Source organism: Artemia franciscana, chromosome 4 (genome assembly GCF_032884065.1).
Source record: "Artemia franciscana chromosome 4, ASM3288406v1, whole genome shotgun sequence".
Classification (NCBI taxonomy): domain Eukaryota; kingdom Metazoa; phylum Arthropoda; class Branchiopoda; order Anostraca; family Artemiidae; genus Artemia; species Artemia franciscana.
In genome coordinates this window covers 27625532-27645090 of record NC_088866.1, presented here as the reverse complement: position 1 = coordinate 27645090, position 19559 = coordinate 27625532, and the positions used below count along the sequence as shown (strand labels likewise).

Sequence of the window (19559 nt, the reverse complement as noted above, 5' to 3'; positions counted from 1 at the left end):
ACTGCTGCTAAGATTGACGCAAGTGACAAAAAGGATGGCTAGTCGATATTCGGTTTTCATTCAAATCAACTCTAATATGTTCAGATGTCTCGGCCACTGGAGGTTTCAAATGCTAAATACTATAGTAGTGTAGCGGCAGGGTCGTATCCAGGGGGTCGAACCCCCTAAGCCCCCTAACACCCTCGCCCCAGATACAGCCTTGTGTGGTAGCATAGAAGTAACATAGCTACCACCTTAATGTGAAGGAGGATGACAGTAATAAAAGGATTAAAAACAATTAGGCCCCCAGTTGCTGATACTGCGGTAAATGAGTCTTAAATATGAGGTTAGAAATAAGCTACTAAACATTATAACCATGATTTTTGAAAAAGGGGAAGTACCTAGCGGTCTTGGGCAATTCCTAATTAAACCCCTGCATAAGAAAGGTGATAAGGAGGAGTGTGGTAATTATAGAGGCGTTAGTCTAGATTCTGGAGGTAGAAAATTAATTAGTATGATGATACTTTTTAGACTTAAAAATACTTTAGACAAAGTTTTAAGAGAAGTATAGTGCGGTTTTACCAAGGGTAGAGGATGAGTCGACAAGCTTTTCCCTCTTAGGTTAATAACTGAGAATTGCTTAAGTCATCAAACACCTTTAGTCCTCAGTTTTATAGATTATGAACAAGCGTTTGATTCAGCTGAAAGAAGAGATTTATCAAATGTCTATCCTTGTATGGTACACCAGACAAACACATTAAAGTGATTAGTGCTATGTACGAGAATAATGCTGCTGCGGTTAAGGTACGACATGATATTCGTAGGTGGTTTCGTAAAAAATCAGCAGTTAATCAGGGCTGTGTTCTACCCCCGATTATATGGATCACTTTGATGGACTTCGTCTCAAGAACCACAAGAAATGCAATGGGGGAAAAGGAATCAAATGGGGAAGTAAAACTTTCCTGGATTTAGATTATACGGATGATTTAACCATCCTAGGTGAAACTGTGAGCAACATGAATGAACTTTTAGAGTTTAGGGTGCTAGAATAGGTTTGAAAATGAATATTAAGAAGACTAAGTCGCTAAAAGTAGGAATACGTAGTGTTAATAGTAAAGACGATTAGCGCGGTTAAGATGTTAAAAGTAGAATAACAAAGGTCCATGGTTTTTTGTTTTTTTTTATCACGGTTGAAAAAAGTTTGGAAGAGTAAGAAGATAAGTCTGCGAATTAAAATTAAAATATTGAAAGCTACAGTGAGGATAGTGGTCGAATATGGTTCTGAAGCATGAGACCTCAGAAATACAGAGGAGGACTTGCTAGATGTTATTCAGAGAAATTGCCTATGGATTGTTTTGGGTTCTCGACTGACTAACCATATTTCAAACAGTAGGTTGTAAGAAAAGTTTGAATCAATCCACCTTTCAAGGTCTACAATGACGAAAAGGTTGAGATGACTAGGACACGTTCTGCAGATGAAGGATGACAGATTGCCGAAAATTGTCCTTTTCGGCCAATCGTCAAAGGCTAAACAGAAATCAGGTCGTCTTCGGATATAATGGAAGGATGCCTTAAGGAAAGATATGAGGGAAATTAGAAATCCCTAGGATGGTGTAAAGAGGGAGGCTTTGAATAGGCTGGGATGGAGGAGCATTCTTAGCTGTGTTGGCCTCAGGCAGCTTTCTACTGCAGTGAGTTGTTAGTAGTAGAAGTAATAGCAGATATAGTGGCAAAGGCATGTTCTCAAAATGGGGTCTTTTGGCTCCGTGTCAGTCCACCCGAAATATCAGGGTTTTCCCTATTATCTTTTATTTATCTAAACAATTTGCTTAATTTGGACAATTTTCTCAATGTTGTGCCACACTTCAACTAAATTAACTCCCGTCTTTAAAAAATAGGTCTGCGGATGCACTTGTTAAAGATAAGTAACCCAAAGGCAATTCATGGTGTCTGACGTGCTTGGGCGCGACACAAAGACCAACCTTGTCCGATCCTGCCCCATCACATTTTTCATCAAAGTTCTCCACATTTTCTGTCAGGTGTGCACCCATTTTTTATACTAGTGATATGCAGGACATTAAAGCGTCGTAATTCAACCACTGTAAGTTCCTTTTTTATCTACCTCGTTGGTATAGGAACTGAAAGATTATTTGAATCTTTAAAACTATTGATATATTGATAACTTATGATAAGTTAGATGTCCAGCTAAAAGAAGAGGCTTGCCTGCGGTTAGGTTCTTTCCATCCTCTCGTGCGATTATTTTGATTTGCAGTGGTGTGTGTTTCTTTTGTTTTCTCTTTTGTTACTCCACTTTATTACAATGTTAGTGGGTCAAATATAAGTTATTATTATAACCTACCACCAACAAACGCAGAATGAGGGAAAAGGCTTTTTTTAAAAGCTCCTCTTAATTTCTTTCGTAAAGAGAATAAAGTTGAAACTTGGGTATTTCAGCATAAATGATCTATATATTAACACACCATGATATATGTGTGCTTTGTAATGTTAAACAAACATTGTAGTTGGACAAAACTCAGTCTAAAAGTGTTCCATAATTTATCTGCTATTGAGGTGTTTGCCACCATTAAACACGAACGGTGGAAAATGTCAGTCCACTATTTTACAAATATTTGACTTTTACAGGTCAGAACATCAAATATAACCCATCGACGGGATTCTTAACAAAGACTAATATCCCTGAAGGGCACCGACATCCTCTTAAGCCATTTGGTGCCATTAGTTTATAGCTTATTTGTTGCTGACGAACGTGTAGTAACGCGGAAGAAAAATCTAGAAAGTTTTCAGCTTTTGCCCAAAGAGGAAAAGAGATATTACTGTCCTACAAACACAAACAACAGGTAGAACAATAGGATATTTTTTTCTGTAACGGAGTGGTTTTCTGAGATGTAGCCTAAGCGTAATTCTTGAATGTGTCCAATATTATTTTGGAGAGGGCACCGACATCCTCTTAAGCCATTTGGTGCCATTAGTTTATAGCTTATTTGTTGCTGACTCCATCCTTGACAAAGACTAATATCCCTGAAACAAACTGGCAGGAACGTGTAGTAACGCGGAAGAAAAATCTAGAAAGTTTTCAGCTTTTGCCCAAAGAGGAAAAGAGATATTACTGTCCTACAAACACAAACAACAGGTAGAACAATAGGATATTTTTTCTGTAACGGAGTGGAACTCAAATCTCAATACGAACATTTCGACCCTGTTTCCAAGGGCCGTCCTCAGCAAAACCCAAATGAATATATAAAAAAAACTTAGATTAAATTACGGCCTTTTAAACTAATATTGTTTAAACAGTCCCAGAATCATCAATTTAACGAAGTTCAACCAGGACCTTCAAAGGTGAGTCCTGGTTGAACTTCGTTGAAGTGAGGATTCTAGGACTGTTTTAGAAAAAGAAAATTAGCTTTAAAGGCTGTATTTTACTTTTTACATTTTTAGACTTTTTACTTTTTACATTTTACTTTTTTAGTTTCTTTTTACATATATTTATTATTGTTTTGCTGAGGACGGACCTTGGATATAGGGCCAAATGTTCATTTGGGGTTTGAGCTCCATTGTCTTACAAAATATGAATATTCTTGTTCTATCTGTTGTTTATGTTTACGATGGAAAGGCAGTTTGTCCTTTGTAGCTATTTATATTATTGTCCTACAATTCTGTGTTAAATTGTGCTTTTATTTCATTGGCTGATTTTTGTGACGTATTTTCACAAGCCTATCCCATTATTCCTTCAGCTTATCTCAGAAAGGCAAGCCAGATAAACTCACCATTTTACCCGTTGTTGTATTTACCAGTTGTTTTTATGCCAAATTTTGAGCCAGTAAAAAGAAAAAAACAATTGTTTTATGTATATAAAATTTTAATCAAGTAAGAAAAGGTGAAAATTTTCTTTATTTTCAAATGGAGGAAAATGGAGCACACAAGTGTAACTATTTTGGACCAGTGCGCTTGTGTACTGTCAATGCGCATGCGCATGCATTAGAAACTGTACCATAAGTGTCAAATTTGAACCACAAGGATCGTAAATGGCCTTATATTAGATGAAAGCGATGACCTGATATCACTTTCGCCTATTCAGAGGCATTCTCCACTTATGTAAAGTTACTGTATGGGTAAGTGGTATTTTACGGAATACCACATTTTGATCAATTTTGCTATTTTGAACCGTGAAAATAAATAAAGAAAACCTATTAGTTACATTCCTAACTAATCAATCAGTAAAATTCCTATCCAAAGAGAATTTCCTAACATTTTTAAGTTGACAAGTTTTTGTTGTTTGGAATTATAAAGATTTTAAAGCAATATCACAATTTCGTCAGTGTTTTCACGTTGTATTATGAAAATAATAAAAACTGGTTTGTTTGATTTGATAACGCTTTCTCTCCATAAAAGTTCAAACATCTTTTCAAACAATCTTTTGATCCTTACGACAACTACCCCTTCATAGAAAAGCTACACCATCTTAAGCTGTTCGGTACCGTATATTTTTAGCTTATTTGCTGCTGATTTCCACCCTTGGGTGATAGCGGGTTGCTGAGGGTTTTTTTTCCGCCCGCTGGTACCGAAAACTGCATAACTGCATAAAAAAATCTGTTTCTTTGAGAATTGAAAACTCAGTTTTTTCTAAATTTCGAAGACATACATGGTTTTGCAAGTTTCCACTTAACCAGTTCGAACAATATGATTTCAATTGCATTATCCTTGGTACTTTAAGAAGTACAAGACGTGAGAAACGGTAAATTATTTTCCCTGGTTTGAAAGCTTCCCTTTTCGTTTTTTTTTCTAATTCCTATAACTTTGGCAAAAAGTAATTTAAAGTATTCAGTTAAACATACTAAATTAAGTTATAGTTTTTGCGGCAAAAACACTAAAAAAACGAGAATTCGAAACACAACCAAGAAGTGAAGTTAGGTTAATCATAATGAAATATAGCAAAGCATGATGATAAAATAATACTTTACAGACAAGATTATGGAGACCCAACCCCACCCTGAATGTGCAGATATATAGCCCAAATCATTAAGTCTAATGAATTTTGTCTAAGTCCAATGCCTTATGTCATCCATCACTTGTTTTTCTAGCTATGGAACCGGTTTTCTGAGATGTAGCCTAAGCGTAATTCTTTAATGTGTCCAATAATTTAAAGTGTGTCCAATATTATTTTGGAGAGGGCACCGACATCCTCTTAAGCCATTTGGTGTCATTAGTTTATAGCTTATTTGTTGCTGACTCCATCCTTAAGTGAAACGGGATTTTGTTGAGTTTTGTCTTTTTTTATGGCACTTGGTATTAACCAAGTGACATATAGCAGTCGCCAATTCTGTCGGTCTGTCGGTCTGTCGGTCTGTCTGTCTGTCGGTCCCGGTTTTGCTACTTTAGGCACTTCCAGGTAAGCTAGGACGATGAAATTTGGCAGGCGTATCAGGGACCGGACCAGATTAAATTAGAAATAGTCGTTTTCCCGATTTGACCATCTGGGGGGGAGTGGGGGCCCGGTTAATTCGCAAAAAATAGAAAAAATGAAGTATTTTTAACTTATCAGCGGGTATTTGGATCTTAATGAAATTTGATGTTTGGAATGATATTGTGTCTTAGAGCTCTTATTTTAAATCCCGACCGGATCTGATGACATTGGGGGGAGTTGGAGGGGGAAAACCTAAAGTCCCGGTTTTGCTACTTTAGGCACTTCCAGGTAAGCTAGGACGATGAAATTTGGCAAGCGTATCAGGGACCGGACCAGATTAAATTAGAAATAGTCGTTTTCCCGATTTGACCATCTGGGGGGGGGAGTAGGGGCCGGTTAATTCGGAAAAATAGAAAAAATGAAGTATTTTTAACTTATGAGCGGGTGATTGGATCTTAATGAAATTTGATGTTTGGAATGATATTGTGTCTCAGAGCTCTTATTTTAAATCCCGACTGGGTCTGATGACATTGGGGGGAGTTGGAGGGGGGAAACCTAAAATCTTGGAAAACACTTAAGAGTAGAGGGATCGGGATGAAACTTGATGGGAAAAATAAGCGCAAGTCCCAGATACATGATTGACATAATCGGAACTTATTTGTTCTCTTTGGGGTAGTTGGGGGGGGGAGTAAGTCTTAAAAATTAGAAAAATGAGGTATTTTCAACTTACGAACGGGTGATCGGATCTCAATGAAATTTGATGTTTAGAAGGATATCGTGTCTTAGAGCTCTTATTTTAAATCCCGACCAGTTCTGGTGATGGGGGCGGGGAGTTGGGAGGGGGAACCTAAAACTTGGAAAACACTTAGAGTGGAGGGATCGGGATGAAACATGGTGGGAAAAATAAACACAAGTCCTAGATAGATGATTGACATAAACGGAACGGATCCGCTCTCTTTTGGGTAGTTGGGGGGGGGGGTTAATTCTGAAAAATTAGAAAAAATGAGGTATTTTTAACTTACGAACGGGTGATTGGATCTCCATGAAATTTGATTTTTAGAAGGATATCGTGGCTCAAAGCTCTTATTTTAAATCCTGACCGGATCTGGTGACATTGGGGGAAGTTTGGGGTGGGGAGACCTAAAATGATGGGAAACGCTTAGATTGGAGGGATTGGGATGAAACTTGGTTGGAAAAATAAGCAAAAGTCTTGCATACGTAATTTACATAATTGGAACGGATCCGCTCAATTGCGGGGGGGGGGGGGTAATTCTGAAAAATAAGAAAAATAACGTATTTTTAACTTACGAAGGAGTGATCGGATCTTCATGAAACTTCATATTTAGAAGGACCTCGTAACTCTGATATCTTATTTTAAATCTCAACCGGATCAAACGTAATTGAAGGGGGGCAGTTGGGGGGACCGGAAATCTTAGAAAATACTTAAAGCGGTGAGATCAGGATGAAACTGGATGGGAAGAATAGAAACCTGTCTAAGATACGTGACTGACATAACTGGACCGGATCTGCTCTCTTTGGTGGAATTGGGAGGGGGGAGGTAATTTTGAAAATTGAGGTATTTGTAACTTACGAAAGGGTGACCAGATCTTAATGAAATTTGATATTTAGAAGGATCTTGTGCTATAAAGTTTAACTTTAGGTTCTGACCTTCTAACAAGTGCCAAATGAGCTCTTGGCTCTTCCGACCTCGTACCATATGAGCTCTCGGCTCTTCCGACCTCGTCCAAATGAGCTCTTGGCTCTTCCGACCTCGTACCATATGAGCTCTCGGCTCTTCCGACCTCGTCAGAAGTGCCATATGAGCTCTTAGCTCTTGTTTTAATTTGCCACGGGTAAGTACCGAAAACTGCAGAACGGCACACAACGGCCTATTTATTTGAAAATTAAATTTCCAGTTTTTCCAAATTTTTTAGGAAATACAAGTTAGTATAGGTTTCCACTCAGCCAATTCTAATAGTCTGATTTAGATTTCATTGTCCTTGGTACTTTAAGGAGTATAACATGCAAGAAATGGAGCATTCGTTCTCCTGCTCAAAAGCTCCCTTTTCCGCTTTTTGGTTCCAAAGTCGTCTAAAGTATTCAGTTACATATGCAAAATTAAAATTATGGTTTTTGCGGCAACTGACGTGCAAAAAAGAGAATTGAATATATGCCAAATGCAAAGGGAATGTGACAACGCATTTATTAAGGTGACGAAAAGCCAGACTAATTAGGCAATTAATGTTACGTTGGCTTAACATAATGGAATTTTCAAGGAAAAATCAAAAGAAAAAAACTTCTGTTAGAATGTAAACTTGGGGACAGGCACGAAGATCGTATCCAGGATTTTTTGTTTTTTATACCTTTCTTATATTCATTTTTGTTACGTTTTTATAAGTCAGACAAAATTTCGGAAGGGGGGGTTCAAATCCCCGATCCCTTGGATACGGCCTTGACAGGCACGTATGTAGGAATATTTTTCACAGGATTAGAGGGGGCAGTAAACAAACTTATTTCACAATTTGAATAAAAACTACCTAGAAATCCAAGGAAATAATATGTCAGAGCGCCGATACCCATCCCCACAACCCTGCCAGCGTATGTCTTTACTTTGGGTGACGCAACATCTGAGATATTTATCGTTTCTGTCCACGTCCCCTTCAATCATGAAGAAAAAAAAAATATTTCTTGTGCTGAGTAAGTTTCCTTGTTTTGTTTTTTCATAAACCCCAGCAGAAAAAATGAAATATTTAGCTACATCAGTTGAATCAGTTTTTTTAAGTTTTGTAAATGTATGCATTTTAACACGAGAAACAAAATGCTTTTATCCAGTACTCAAGAAGCGCCAATTCCTCCCATTCAGGGCCTTTACTGTCCAATCCCTTCCACTTGTGTCTATTCTAAATAATTCTGCTGCTAATTCCCATTAACTATACACTGAAACGAGTGTTCTAAATTTTCCAAACTACCACACAGCTTAAAAATATACAAACTATTCGGCATATCCTAAACTTTCACGGATCAAGTAGCCAAGAGCACATCCAGGATTTTTGGTCAGGGAGGGGGATGTACAAAAAACTTTAAAAACCCATCAAAAACTTATTTATATGCATTTCTATTATGTTTTTACGAGTCGTCCCCTAGATATGACCTTGCCAGTAGAACACACGGACATAAAATGATGCAACAACTTTGTAGTCATCACAGTAACAACTGTCTTAGGCCGACACAGTTACATCCGTCGCCTCCATCCCACTTTGGACAGAGCTCCATGTTTGACTCCCTCTTGCGAAAAACACGTTTCCTTTCTAGTCTTTTCCCACAACCTTTTTCTATTCCTTGGAGGACATCCTGCTATTAATTTGGCCCAAGCTGGATTTGCAAATTGTACGCTTCTGAAAATCTAACATCCGTAGAATGCATACCGTCTTAATCCGTCGTCTTGCCGTCTTAATATGTCGTTTATTATGCCTAGATGATGGGATCAAGCACCACTAGTGGTGTTGGAGATTCTTGGAAAGCTTATCTCGTCCTTGGTCTTCGACACGGTCAAGTTTAGTCTGTATGGTGCCTTCAACAGGAGCCTTACTAAGTATGTCAGATTGATGATCAGGTTTCATTTTCTCCCAATGTCCAAGAAATCGTACTTAGCATTTCATTTTATTCTTCTTCGTTAATGATAAATTTTTCATTTGCCCCTTTCTTCTTCCTTGGGATGCTGAGATGGAAATTGCTCCAGGGATATTAAACAATCAACTAAAAGTAGGCTACATATATTCTTTATGCAGACAGTAGTGACTACTTTCGAATCGAAAATTCGATACTTTACCAGGTCGGGGCTTAGCCTCTTCATCAAACAGTCCTATTAAAGTGGGGCGACACATCTTGAGGTAGTGGATACTACATCAATAAGATGTAGTATATAACAATATATACATATATATACTACAATATATAGATGTAGTATATAAGATGTAGATATTCAATGAAGATGTTGCGCTTAGAACAAGAAAGACCATGTTGGCGTTCCATCATTACACAAAACGACAACCGTACTACAAACAAAGCCTTTCAAATAGAACCGATACTGAAAGAATCCATCAAGATTAGAATATTCTTACTCTATATATCGTCTCTGGTTGTTAAATTGTCAGCTATTTCATGTCTTCTAGGCTTGAAGAAAAACATCTCGTGTGTCAAGGATGGATAATAAATCAATCAACTTAACAAAGGATACTTGAAATTTCCCAATTTCAAGTGGCTTTTCTAGTAGCAATTCAGTTTTAATTAGCTTGAGTAACTTCGAAACAATTTATTTCTATATTGATCTAAAAGTACATCGATGGTGCCCTAGACCTTTCAAAGGGACTACCCGGTTTGACCCTACCCTTAATTTGTATCTAACCCATAAAGAAAAATAATAAAATGCATATAAACAAACTTTTGATGCATTTTGTGAAGTCTTTTTGTAGCCCCCCTCACCTGAAAAAGATGAACCCCTGAACAAAACCCAGGAGGCACCCATGCCTGAGATCTGAGACAAACATTTTGACATCAAAGTTGCCAACTATAACAAAATAATTCAACTGTCTTTTGAAAAATGTCCAACTAAATTTTCTTAGAACATAAAATTGGTGCTTTTATTTTTCACGATTTGATCATAACTGAAGGATATCGAGTGACTTTGATGGTTAAAAAAAGAACCATCTGACATCAAGGGTGCCACCAGAAGACGGGAAAAGCCAGCATATAATTTTCCTATTTTTGGAGTAAATCCATAAAGATTTCATTTGAAATTGCATTTTTAGAACGCAGTGATCATGGAAGGATGTTAAGTAACAATGGTGTTTAGAGACAATCTTCTGGCATCAGATTGCCACCAGAAGACGCATAGAGTCGTTTAAACATTTGGCCCTGTTTGAAGCTAATCCCACGAAATTTCAGTTAAGGTCATTCGGTATTAGAAATATCTCTTTATGATCCTCCGTGTCGGCTGACCGTCTCAAAGAGAAGGGACCCATTAGCGAATGTTCCCAGCACAACAGGGAGTTCCCACAGCAATTTAGGCGAAAATTGATAAGGGATCTTAAATGTGTCAACAGTCCAAAAAGCTAACGAAATGCTAATTTAAAATAAATAAAATGTATATTCTCTTGCTAATTGTTAATCAATCAATAAAAGAGCTGTCTATTCAATGTACATTTGGTATAAGTAATATTCATTTTGTTTCGACAAGGTTTTCAAACAAGGCGGATGGCACAACAGGAAACTCCCAAAGATGTCAAATTACTCAAATTTTTCTCTCTTTGAGCTGGTTTTTAATGTTTTACAGCAAGTATGCTAGGATTCTTTACGGACCACCTTTCCTGGACTTTAAAACAAAATTATGCTCTGCTCAATGAAAAAAAAAAACAAATTAACGCTTTTTATTGAAGTAAGTTTCATCAAATATGAAAGTTTCTATCTCCGGCCCGAAACTTGAGAAGTTAATTGGTTTTTCGAATATTTCAAGGAAAGTAGGTGCGGGCTTTTAGTTTTGTGTCGTTTATTCGCATATCTTATCCTAGCTCACAAGTTACGATAGGACCGTCCAATCAATTCTGAATAGTTCGGCCAAACAAACTAAAAAAGTTTATAATTTACGAGATATGGCGATCCTTTAAGGTATCGAATCTCCTTAAAATAACATAAAGGGCGTTGAGTACTCAAACATAAACTTCTGCCATCAGGGTTACCATCAAAAGATAGTCGTCTAGACAGTTTGTCTGCATTTAAACTAATTACAACTAAATAATCTAAAAAAATATAGGATGGTGCCTATAGTTTGCATCACAATCATAAGTAAGGGGTGTTTTTTTAATGAATTGGATTGTGCCTAATGATAAACTTCTATGTCAAAAGGAAGTAAAAATTAAGGCAATTAATTTTCTTTTGCATACTTTCCTGGGATATACATTTAGTACTCTGAGTATTTACTAACCAAAATTTTATGAGCAATATTACCCACCCTCCCTTCCAGCCCTAGAACGGTCGCAACAACTCTAACATATATTCCTGCGTGTGTCTATCTAGTAAACTGTCGACTAGCATATTCATGTCAAAATCAACCTTACGCTTTTTAAGAGCGTAAGGTTGCATAAACAACACTTAATGGCATTTCTTGTATAACACTTTCCTGAAGATTATTTTCTTTCAGTAAAACGAACTTTTAAGAAAAACCATGAGTTGCTTTCTTAGTAGAACGAAGCATAATTTGGATTCAGGCCCAGCAAAACATGATACTTCCGTTACAAAAAAAAAAAAATCCATCTCCGATAATCAAATTATATGCTTTGGAACAATTACTAACAGAAAAAAGTACAACTGTTACGTTTGAGATATAGGTGGCTGCATTGATATATCGTATAACTAATAGTGAAGAAAAAATACATCTCAGTATCAGCCCTAGAACACACTCAAAAAATTTAGGGAAAACACGATAAACACAACTAATATTTGACATTTAATATTTGACAAAAAAGCACTTGTTTTTAAGCATCAAGTTTCTTACCACTACTACATCTTTACCAAGCCACCTAAGGTTAACACAACTGTTCACAGAGGTCCTTCGCCTCAGTCTATACAAATCTTTACTCTTTACCCTTTCCCATAAAGTTCAAATGACCTGCTTTAATATTTTTTCTGATCTCTTTTCACGCCGTTTGGGGGAGACCCGCTTTTTTAGTCCCAGATGGATTGCCAAAAAGTGTTCGAATTTCAAAAGAAAAATATTTCTTTCAATTTTTTAATTCTGAAGTTTGAACTTTCTTTCAACTTCTTAACCGTTCTTCCTAGGGCCAAAAGACCCTTAGAAGGTGGATCGAACCAGATTTTCGTACTGCCTGTTGTTTAATATACGGAGTTTAAAAATAAACTCCTTTAGCAGTCTAATGACAAAACCAGTCTTTGATAAAAACAAAAAAATGCTTGGTCCTCAGCCTCAAAATGGCCAAATAAAAATATTATTTTCTTATTATTTAATGGCGTACAATACAAATTATATTTTATTGTAAATGTGGTCAAAACTTTGTAATTTCAAGATGTCCAATTCCACCGAACAGAAAGTCAAAAGAGACTTATCGACGAATGATTTTAGAACCTACGCTATAGTAACAAGAGCTAAGAGCTCATATGGCACTTGTGACGAGGCGAGAAGAGCTAAGAGCCAAGAGATCATATTGTATGAGCTCTAACAAAATTCTATGAATCAATAGATTGATTTAAAAAGGAAAATAAGAAGCTTAACGCCGGTCAAGATTTAAAATAAGAGCTCTGAGTCACAAAGTCCTTCTAAATATCAAAATTCATTAAGATCCGATCACCCACTCGTAAGTTATAAATCCCTATTTTTTTCTAATTTTTCCTCTCCCTTTTGCCCCCCAGATGGTCGAATCTGGGAAAACGACTTTATCAAGTCAAATTGTGCAGCTCCCTGACACGCCTACCAATTTTCATCGCCCTAGCACGTCAAGAAGCACCGAACTCGCCAAATCACTGAACCCCTCCCCCCAACTCCCCCAAAGAGAGCGAATCCAGTACGATTCTGTCAATCACATATCAAGGACATTTGTTTATTCTATCCACCAAGCTTCATCCCGATTCCTCCACTCCAAGTGTTTTTCCAAGATTTCCCCCTCCAACTCCCCCCAATGTCAAAAGATCTGGTCGGGATTTGAAATAAGAGCTCTGAGACATGAATTCCTTCTAAAAATCAAATTTCATCACGATCCAATCATCTATTCGTAAGATAAAAATACCCAATTTTCATGTTTTCCAAGAATTCCGGTTTCCCCCTCCAACTCCCCCCGATGTCACACGATCTGGTCGGAATTTAAAACTAGAGCTTTAAAGCACAAGATCCTTCTAAATATCAAATTTCATTAAGATCTGGTCACCCTTTCGTAAGTTACAAATACCTCAATTTTCAAAATTACCCCCCCCCCCACAATTCCACCAAAGAGAGCAGATCTGGCCCAGTTATGTCAGTCACGTATCTTAGACTGGTTTCTATTCTTCCCATCCGGTTTCACCCTGAACTCACCGCTTTAGGCTAAGTATTTTCTAAGGTTTCCGGTCCCCCAACTGCCCCCCCCAATTACGCTTGATCCGGTTGAGATTTAAAATAAGATATCTGAGTTACGAGGTCCTTCTAAATATGAAGTTTCATGAAGATCCGATCACTCCTTCGTAAGTTAAAAATACGTCATTTTTTCTTATTTTTCAGAATTACCCCCCCCCCCCCAATTGAACGGATCCGTTCCAATTATGTAAATCACGTATGCAAGACTTCTGCTTATTTTTCCAACCAAGTTTCATCCCAATCCCTCCAATCTAAGCGTTTTCCATCATTTTAGGTTTCCCCACCCCAAACTTCCCCCAATGTCACCAGATCCGGTCAGGATTTAAAATAAGAGCTTTGAGACACGATATCCTTCTAAATATCAAATTTCATGGAGATCCAATCACCCGTTCGTAAGTTAAAAATACCTCATTTTTCTAATTTTTCAGAATTAACCCCCCCCCCAACTACCCCAAAGAGAGCGGATCCGTTCTGGTTATGTCAATCATGTATCTAGGACTCGTGTTTTTTTTCCACCAAGTTTCATCCTGATCCCTCCACTCTAAGTGTTTTCCAAGTTTTAGGTTTCCCCCTCCTAACTTCCCCCCCCCAATGCCACCAGATCCGGTCAGGTTTAAAATAAGAGGTCTGAGCCACGATATCCTTCTAAATATCCAATGTCATTGAGATCCGATCACCCGTTCGTAAGTTAAAAATACCTCATTTTTTTAATTTTTCAGAAATACCCCCCAACTACCCCAAGGAGAGCGGATCCGTTCCGTTTATGTCAATCATCTATCTAGGACTTGTGTTTATTTTTCCCACCATGTTTCATCCCGATCCCTCCACTCTAAGTGTTTTCCAAGTTTTAGGTTTCCCCCTCCCAACTCCCCGCCCCCGTCACCAGATCTGGTCGGGATTTAAAATAAGAGCTCTAAGACACGATATCCTTCTAAATATCAAATTTCATTGAGATCCGATCACCCGTTCGTAAGTTGAAAATACCTCATTTTTTCTAATTTTTAATAATTACCCCCCCCCCCCAACTACCCCAAAGAGAGCGAATCAGTTCCGATCATGTCAATCATGTATCTGGGACTTGCGCTTATTTTTACCATCAAGTTTCATCCCGATCCCTCCACTCTAAGTGTTTTCCAAGATTTTAGGTTCCCCCCTCCAACTCCCCCCAATGTCATCAGATCCCGTCGGGATTTAAAATAAGAGCTCTGAGACACAATATCATTCCAAACATAAAATTTCATTAAGATCCTTTCACCCGCTCATAAGTTAAAAATACTTCATTTTTTCTATTTTATCCGAATTAACCGGCCCAAGATGGTCAACTCGGGAAAACGACTATTTCTAATTTAAGCTGGTCCGGTCCCTGATACGCTTGCCAAATTTCATCGTCCTAGCTTACCTGGAAGTGCCTAAAGTAGCAAAACCGGGACCGACAGAATTGGCGATTGCTATATGTCACTTGGTTAATACCAAGTGCCATAAAAACCCAAAAATATTTACAGAAGAGGATCAGGAAATGGTGCTCGCAATTCTTTGCTTTCAACACCCAGCCTCACTGTTATAGCCTGCCAGCCATCTGTATTTATAGGGTACCACATTTCTAAAAGAAGAACACTAGAAAGTAGGAGCCCAACTTTGGCTCTCCCCAGCCCTGTTTGGTGGCACAAGGGGCTCCAAGGTCTAAGAAAGTAGTAAAGAGTGAAGCTTTGAAGATATTGAAATAGAGGAGGAGTGTACGCAGCTGAGTGCAGAAACAGTGTTTAGTGGTAGACTTCAATTGTAACTTGTAATGGAGGCAAAAACGAATAAGTATCATGTTTAGAAATGTGAACGTTACTTTTGTTTGATTATCGTTTAGATTATTGCTTTATTACGTTTTACGTTTTTTTACTATTATTACGTTTAGGTTTATTACTTTTGTTGGGTTTCAGCTTTGTTACAGCTTGAACTCAAAATTGTTTCCTTACAGTATTCTTTACCTAAGGTAACAACTTTTCAAAAAGTTGTCGACTGTATGTGTGAATACCAAGGGGTATCGTTTCGGGAGGGGGAAGGGGTTAAGGGGGTCGATTCTCCCCAAAATAATTTGGAGTAAAAACAATTATATAACCCATGCCCCTTGACTATCCAGATATGAACCCCCTCTTGCCCCCCCCCCCCCAATAAAACGCTGGAACTTCTCCCCCGTTAATACCAAGGTAAGTATTTGATCAAATAACTGATTTCGCAGTCTTACTACGACATGCATTTCTGAAACTGTTCAAGTTGGAGTAGGGAATGGTATTTGGAAACTTTTTAAAGAAGTAGGCCATGCCCAGGGCCCATTCGAGGTCCGAGGATAAAGATCTGTCCAGTTTAGAATCCCCTTCTCCCCTTGACCAATTAATTTGCCTCTATATCCCTTGTGTGCAAGTATGATAATAAGCCGATGGGTTTAATTCCATAGAGAGAGAGTAGGTAGCCAGCTCCTTCAGCCCACTCTTGGTGGAGTAATCATAACCATTGTATAATTTAAGAAAGAAATAACGAGCACGCCAATTCAGGGTTTGTTCTAAACTCGGCCTGTAAAAGCTAGGTAGTTGGTCTCATGCCAGGTGTTGCCAGAAGAAAAGCATTTGCGTCATTTGAGCGATTTTTTTTTTTGGGGGGGGGGGTTAGTTGCACAGTGAATTCTTCAAAGTAGTACTTTTTTTCAAATTGTTCCTTTGGCAGTTATTTGCTACAGCACTATCTTATACCAGGCAACACTGCTTCCGCTGCTGGCTAACTGTCAAGTTTTAGGAGTGTAGTATTTAAGATAACCGAAATTCACTTGACACATGTTATTTACGAGATCGTCGTACTGAAATCCTGTTCCAGAAGGATTTCTTTTGTATGCCACTTGGACAAAAGACGATCTTCCAACGGAAACGACCCTTACAATGGTATAACACAGGACAAACATTTGTTGTCTAATAAGCTACAACTTCCCTTGTTTTGTTGGACAAAAGAATTATATTTGGCTTTACGTATTACATTGTACTAAAAATACGCCATTTCAAACAAAAAGTCTCTTATGATACATGTTTCGGGTCTAGGCTATTCTAAAAAAGTAAAGAGAAACCTTAAACCCCAAAAACAACAGAAGTTATTCCATATAGGAGGAAGGCTGCCCCATCGTCATCCTGAGTCCCCCTCGCGGTCGTAGAAACTTCGGAAGATGCTCATTCGATCGGAACTGAGAGTTCTAGTCTTTTTTAAAAGTCAAAGGGGTTGGAGACCAACCAGCCCATGTCCTAAAACTACTTTTAAAGTTACTACTACTAAAACTACTGTTACTACTACTTTTAAATCTTGTCCTTTTACCCCTTTGGACACCTGACCGAAATTGTGAGGTACATATTCTGTATTTTCTCTTGGCAGCTCAATTATGTGTGTGGGGTAATTTTCCATGGGGGAGGGGGACACCGGCTCTCTATTTCTCAATGTCCGATTCAGACCAATGGTTATGTCCATAGTCATATTTCCTCAGGGGAAGGAGCGTTAATTCCCTCTGTACGCATGTTTCCCGTAAAATTCGTGTTTTTACACACACACACCCAACCAGCCCTTAGGAAAATCTCCCTGGATCCCGACCTCTACGGTTCACACCTCTGTGCACCTGTAACTGCAGCCGTATATTCATGTATGTCCAACTCTTTGGAGGAATGGACAAAGTACAATTACAGATTAATATTTTTAGAGAAAGGATGAGGTAATTCGAGCCAATATTGAGGAGGAACATTCTTCTTGTTACTGTTCCTAAGAACATGGGCAAAAGCATAAAATTGGGCTTCGTTTCCATGTTATAAACCCTAACCATATATCCCCCTACCTATGACTCGGAATTTTTTATGGTAGTGATAACAACCTACCAGCATCAGTGTGAGTAATCATCTTCTTTTATTTAATGAAGATAAAAGAAACATTTTTTTTTTTAATCTAGGTGGGACTGTTTGTTTTTGTTTTTAATTAGATTATTTTATAAATATATCTTTTTAAGATGAAGGAGGTCACGTCAGATGACCTCTAAAATTTATGGAAACGTATATCATTAGACTGATGACAAACAAACTGTTTGCAATGCCTCTAGACTTAGGTCAAAGGTCATGAATATATTTTATGAATATATCCGCCCCTGAGTCTAGCCAACTTTTCCAGTGGTTGGCAAAAGAGATAAAAGATAAGGCTACTGAGGGGAAACCATTACGTTCCAACAATTGGATCAGATTCCAATAGATGAGGGAACAGTTAAATTTTGACCCTGCAAAAACTTCCGGATGCAATTTTTAGACCCCACGAGGTAAACTGAGAAAAGTGTAATAATTTGTCATGCTAACTTTGTCAAGCTTCAGGTGAAAAGCTTTCAATTAGTTGAGATAAATATGCATAACTGGAGTCAATCATTAGCATTCATAATCCATATTCATAAACCATAGCAATGTTTGGCACTTGTTTTGCATGTCAATAATGTCTTCCGATAACAAGATAATTTCAAATACAGTACAGTTCTGAGATTTCGTAAAATATTCAATTTCAAAGAAATGATTCACAAGAGAAACTGTTAAGATAAAATAGCCCCGTCCTCCCTGCTGTTAAACCACAGATTAAAAATTGGTCATTTTTCCGTAGAGTTCTAGTATAGGGGCTAAATGCTATATTGGAAAGTAATTGAGTTAGACAAATAAAAATCTTATAAACTTATTCAGAGTCACTTTCTAGGGCTATGAGAGACAGGTTGAGATGGCTAGGACACATCCTGCGGATGATGGATAACAGATTACCAACAATTTTTTTTTTTTTATGTGCTTGTGCTGTTGCACTGGTGATTTCTCTTCTCATTAAAATAAATTCGATGTGCACAAACACATAAGAAAAATAAAAAAAAATACAGCAATGGTTAGTTTACGTATTTAATATATGCTATGCTTTACCCCTACCCCCCTGATGTGCAAATATATAGCCCAAATTTGTTTCTAAACTATTACAGATTTGTAATGACCCCATATATAGGTCATTTTTAAGAGGTCAAAAAGTGCTTAAATCTTAATTTGCGGTAGAAGCGATTATTATATTTGTAAACAGCATTAAAAAAAGGCATCAAGTGGCACATTCACTTTATATGAAAGCCAGTAATACTGTTTGCACCAATTTTACCACATTAAGTGGTATGTTAACTTTATTAATAACTCAATAATATGAACTGTGATATGTTTACCCTTTATTCTCTAGACCTATCCCTGAAAGTTTCATTTTCCTAACCTAATCCCTTTCCAAGATAGCCAAAAGTAGCTGAAGTAGAATTTAACCCTGAATTATACTTACGAACTTGCACCAGCTTTGGATTAAAATTCCCTACTAAAGTATCCAAATTAGTAATCCGTTCCTTTAAGAGATCACTCCTTTTATTTACATCCTGGAACTCCTTATGAATTTCACCAAAAACATCGTTAGCCAAGCAGACAAGAGAAGCCAGTTGTCGTAAAACTTGACAAATTGCACTATTCGACACATTTTCTAGAACATTATCTTGATTTTCAACTTTATTCCTACATATATTCACCGGTTCTACATTTCGAACAAAGAACGGCATGATTTCTCATCTTTACTACATGGAACTCGAAATCCGACTGAATGAAATAAAAATCCAGGTACAGTGATTTGAATTTTACTAGGAGCTCAGTAAAGGCTTGCGCTACCTAATTTTTATTTCTCTTTTTAACAGATGACGCTAGTAAAGTAGCTAAGATAATCCTGAAAATGGCAGGCTTAGACCAATGTTGTGTGAATAACCCCCTACCAATATCAAGATGAGTGATACATGATCAAGTTTAGTGAAAATTGACTGAAGTGACACCCAAGCAAGCAAGTTATTATAGAAGACACAGAAAAACCGAGTGATACAAACGCATATGACCTTTCGGTCGAACGTGTCAAAGAACAACAAAGTTATAGAAGTTGGATCTCCAGTGATTTAACAAGGAAAAACATAAAATAAAACTGCAAATATCTTCAGTAGTT

At 37.6% G+C, this 19559-nt stretch overlaps 1 protein-coding gene across 1 annotated transcript in view; it reads right to left on the bottom strand.

Moving 5' to 3' along the window:
- LOC136026240 (uncharacterized) overlaps positions 1-19170 on the bottom strand; it is a 142560-nt gene extending 123390 nt beyond the window's left edge. Inside the window, exon 1 of the mRNA XM_065702597.1 lies at positions 18864-19170. Coding sequence (XP_065558669.1) covers positions 18864-19131 — 268 coding nt within the window. The 5' untranslated portion in view covers positions 19132-19170. The remainder of the gene's footprint in view (positions 1-18863) is intronic.
- Positions 19171-19559: the final 389 nt, after the last annotated feature.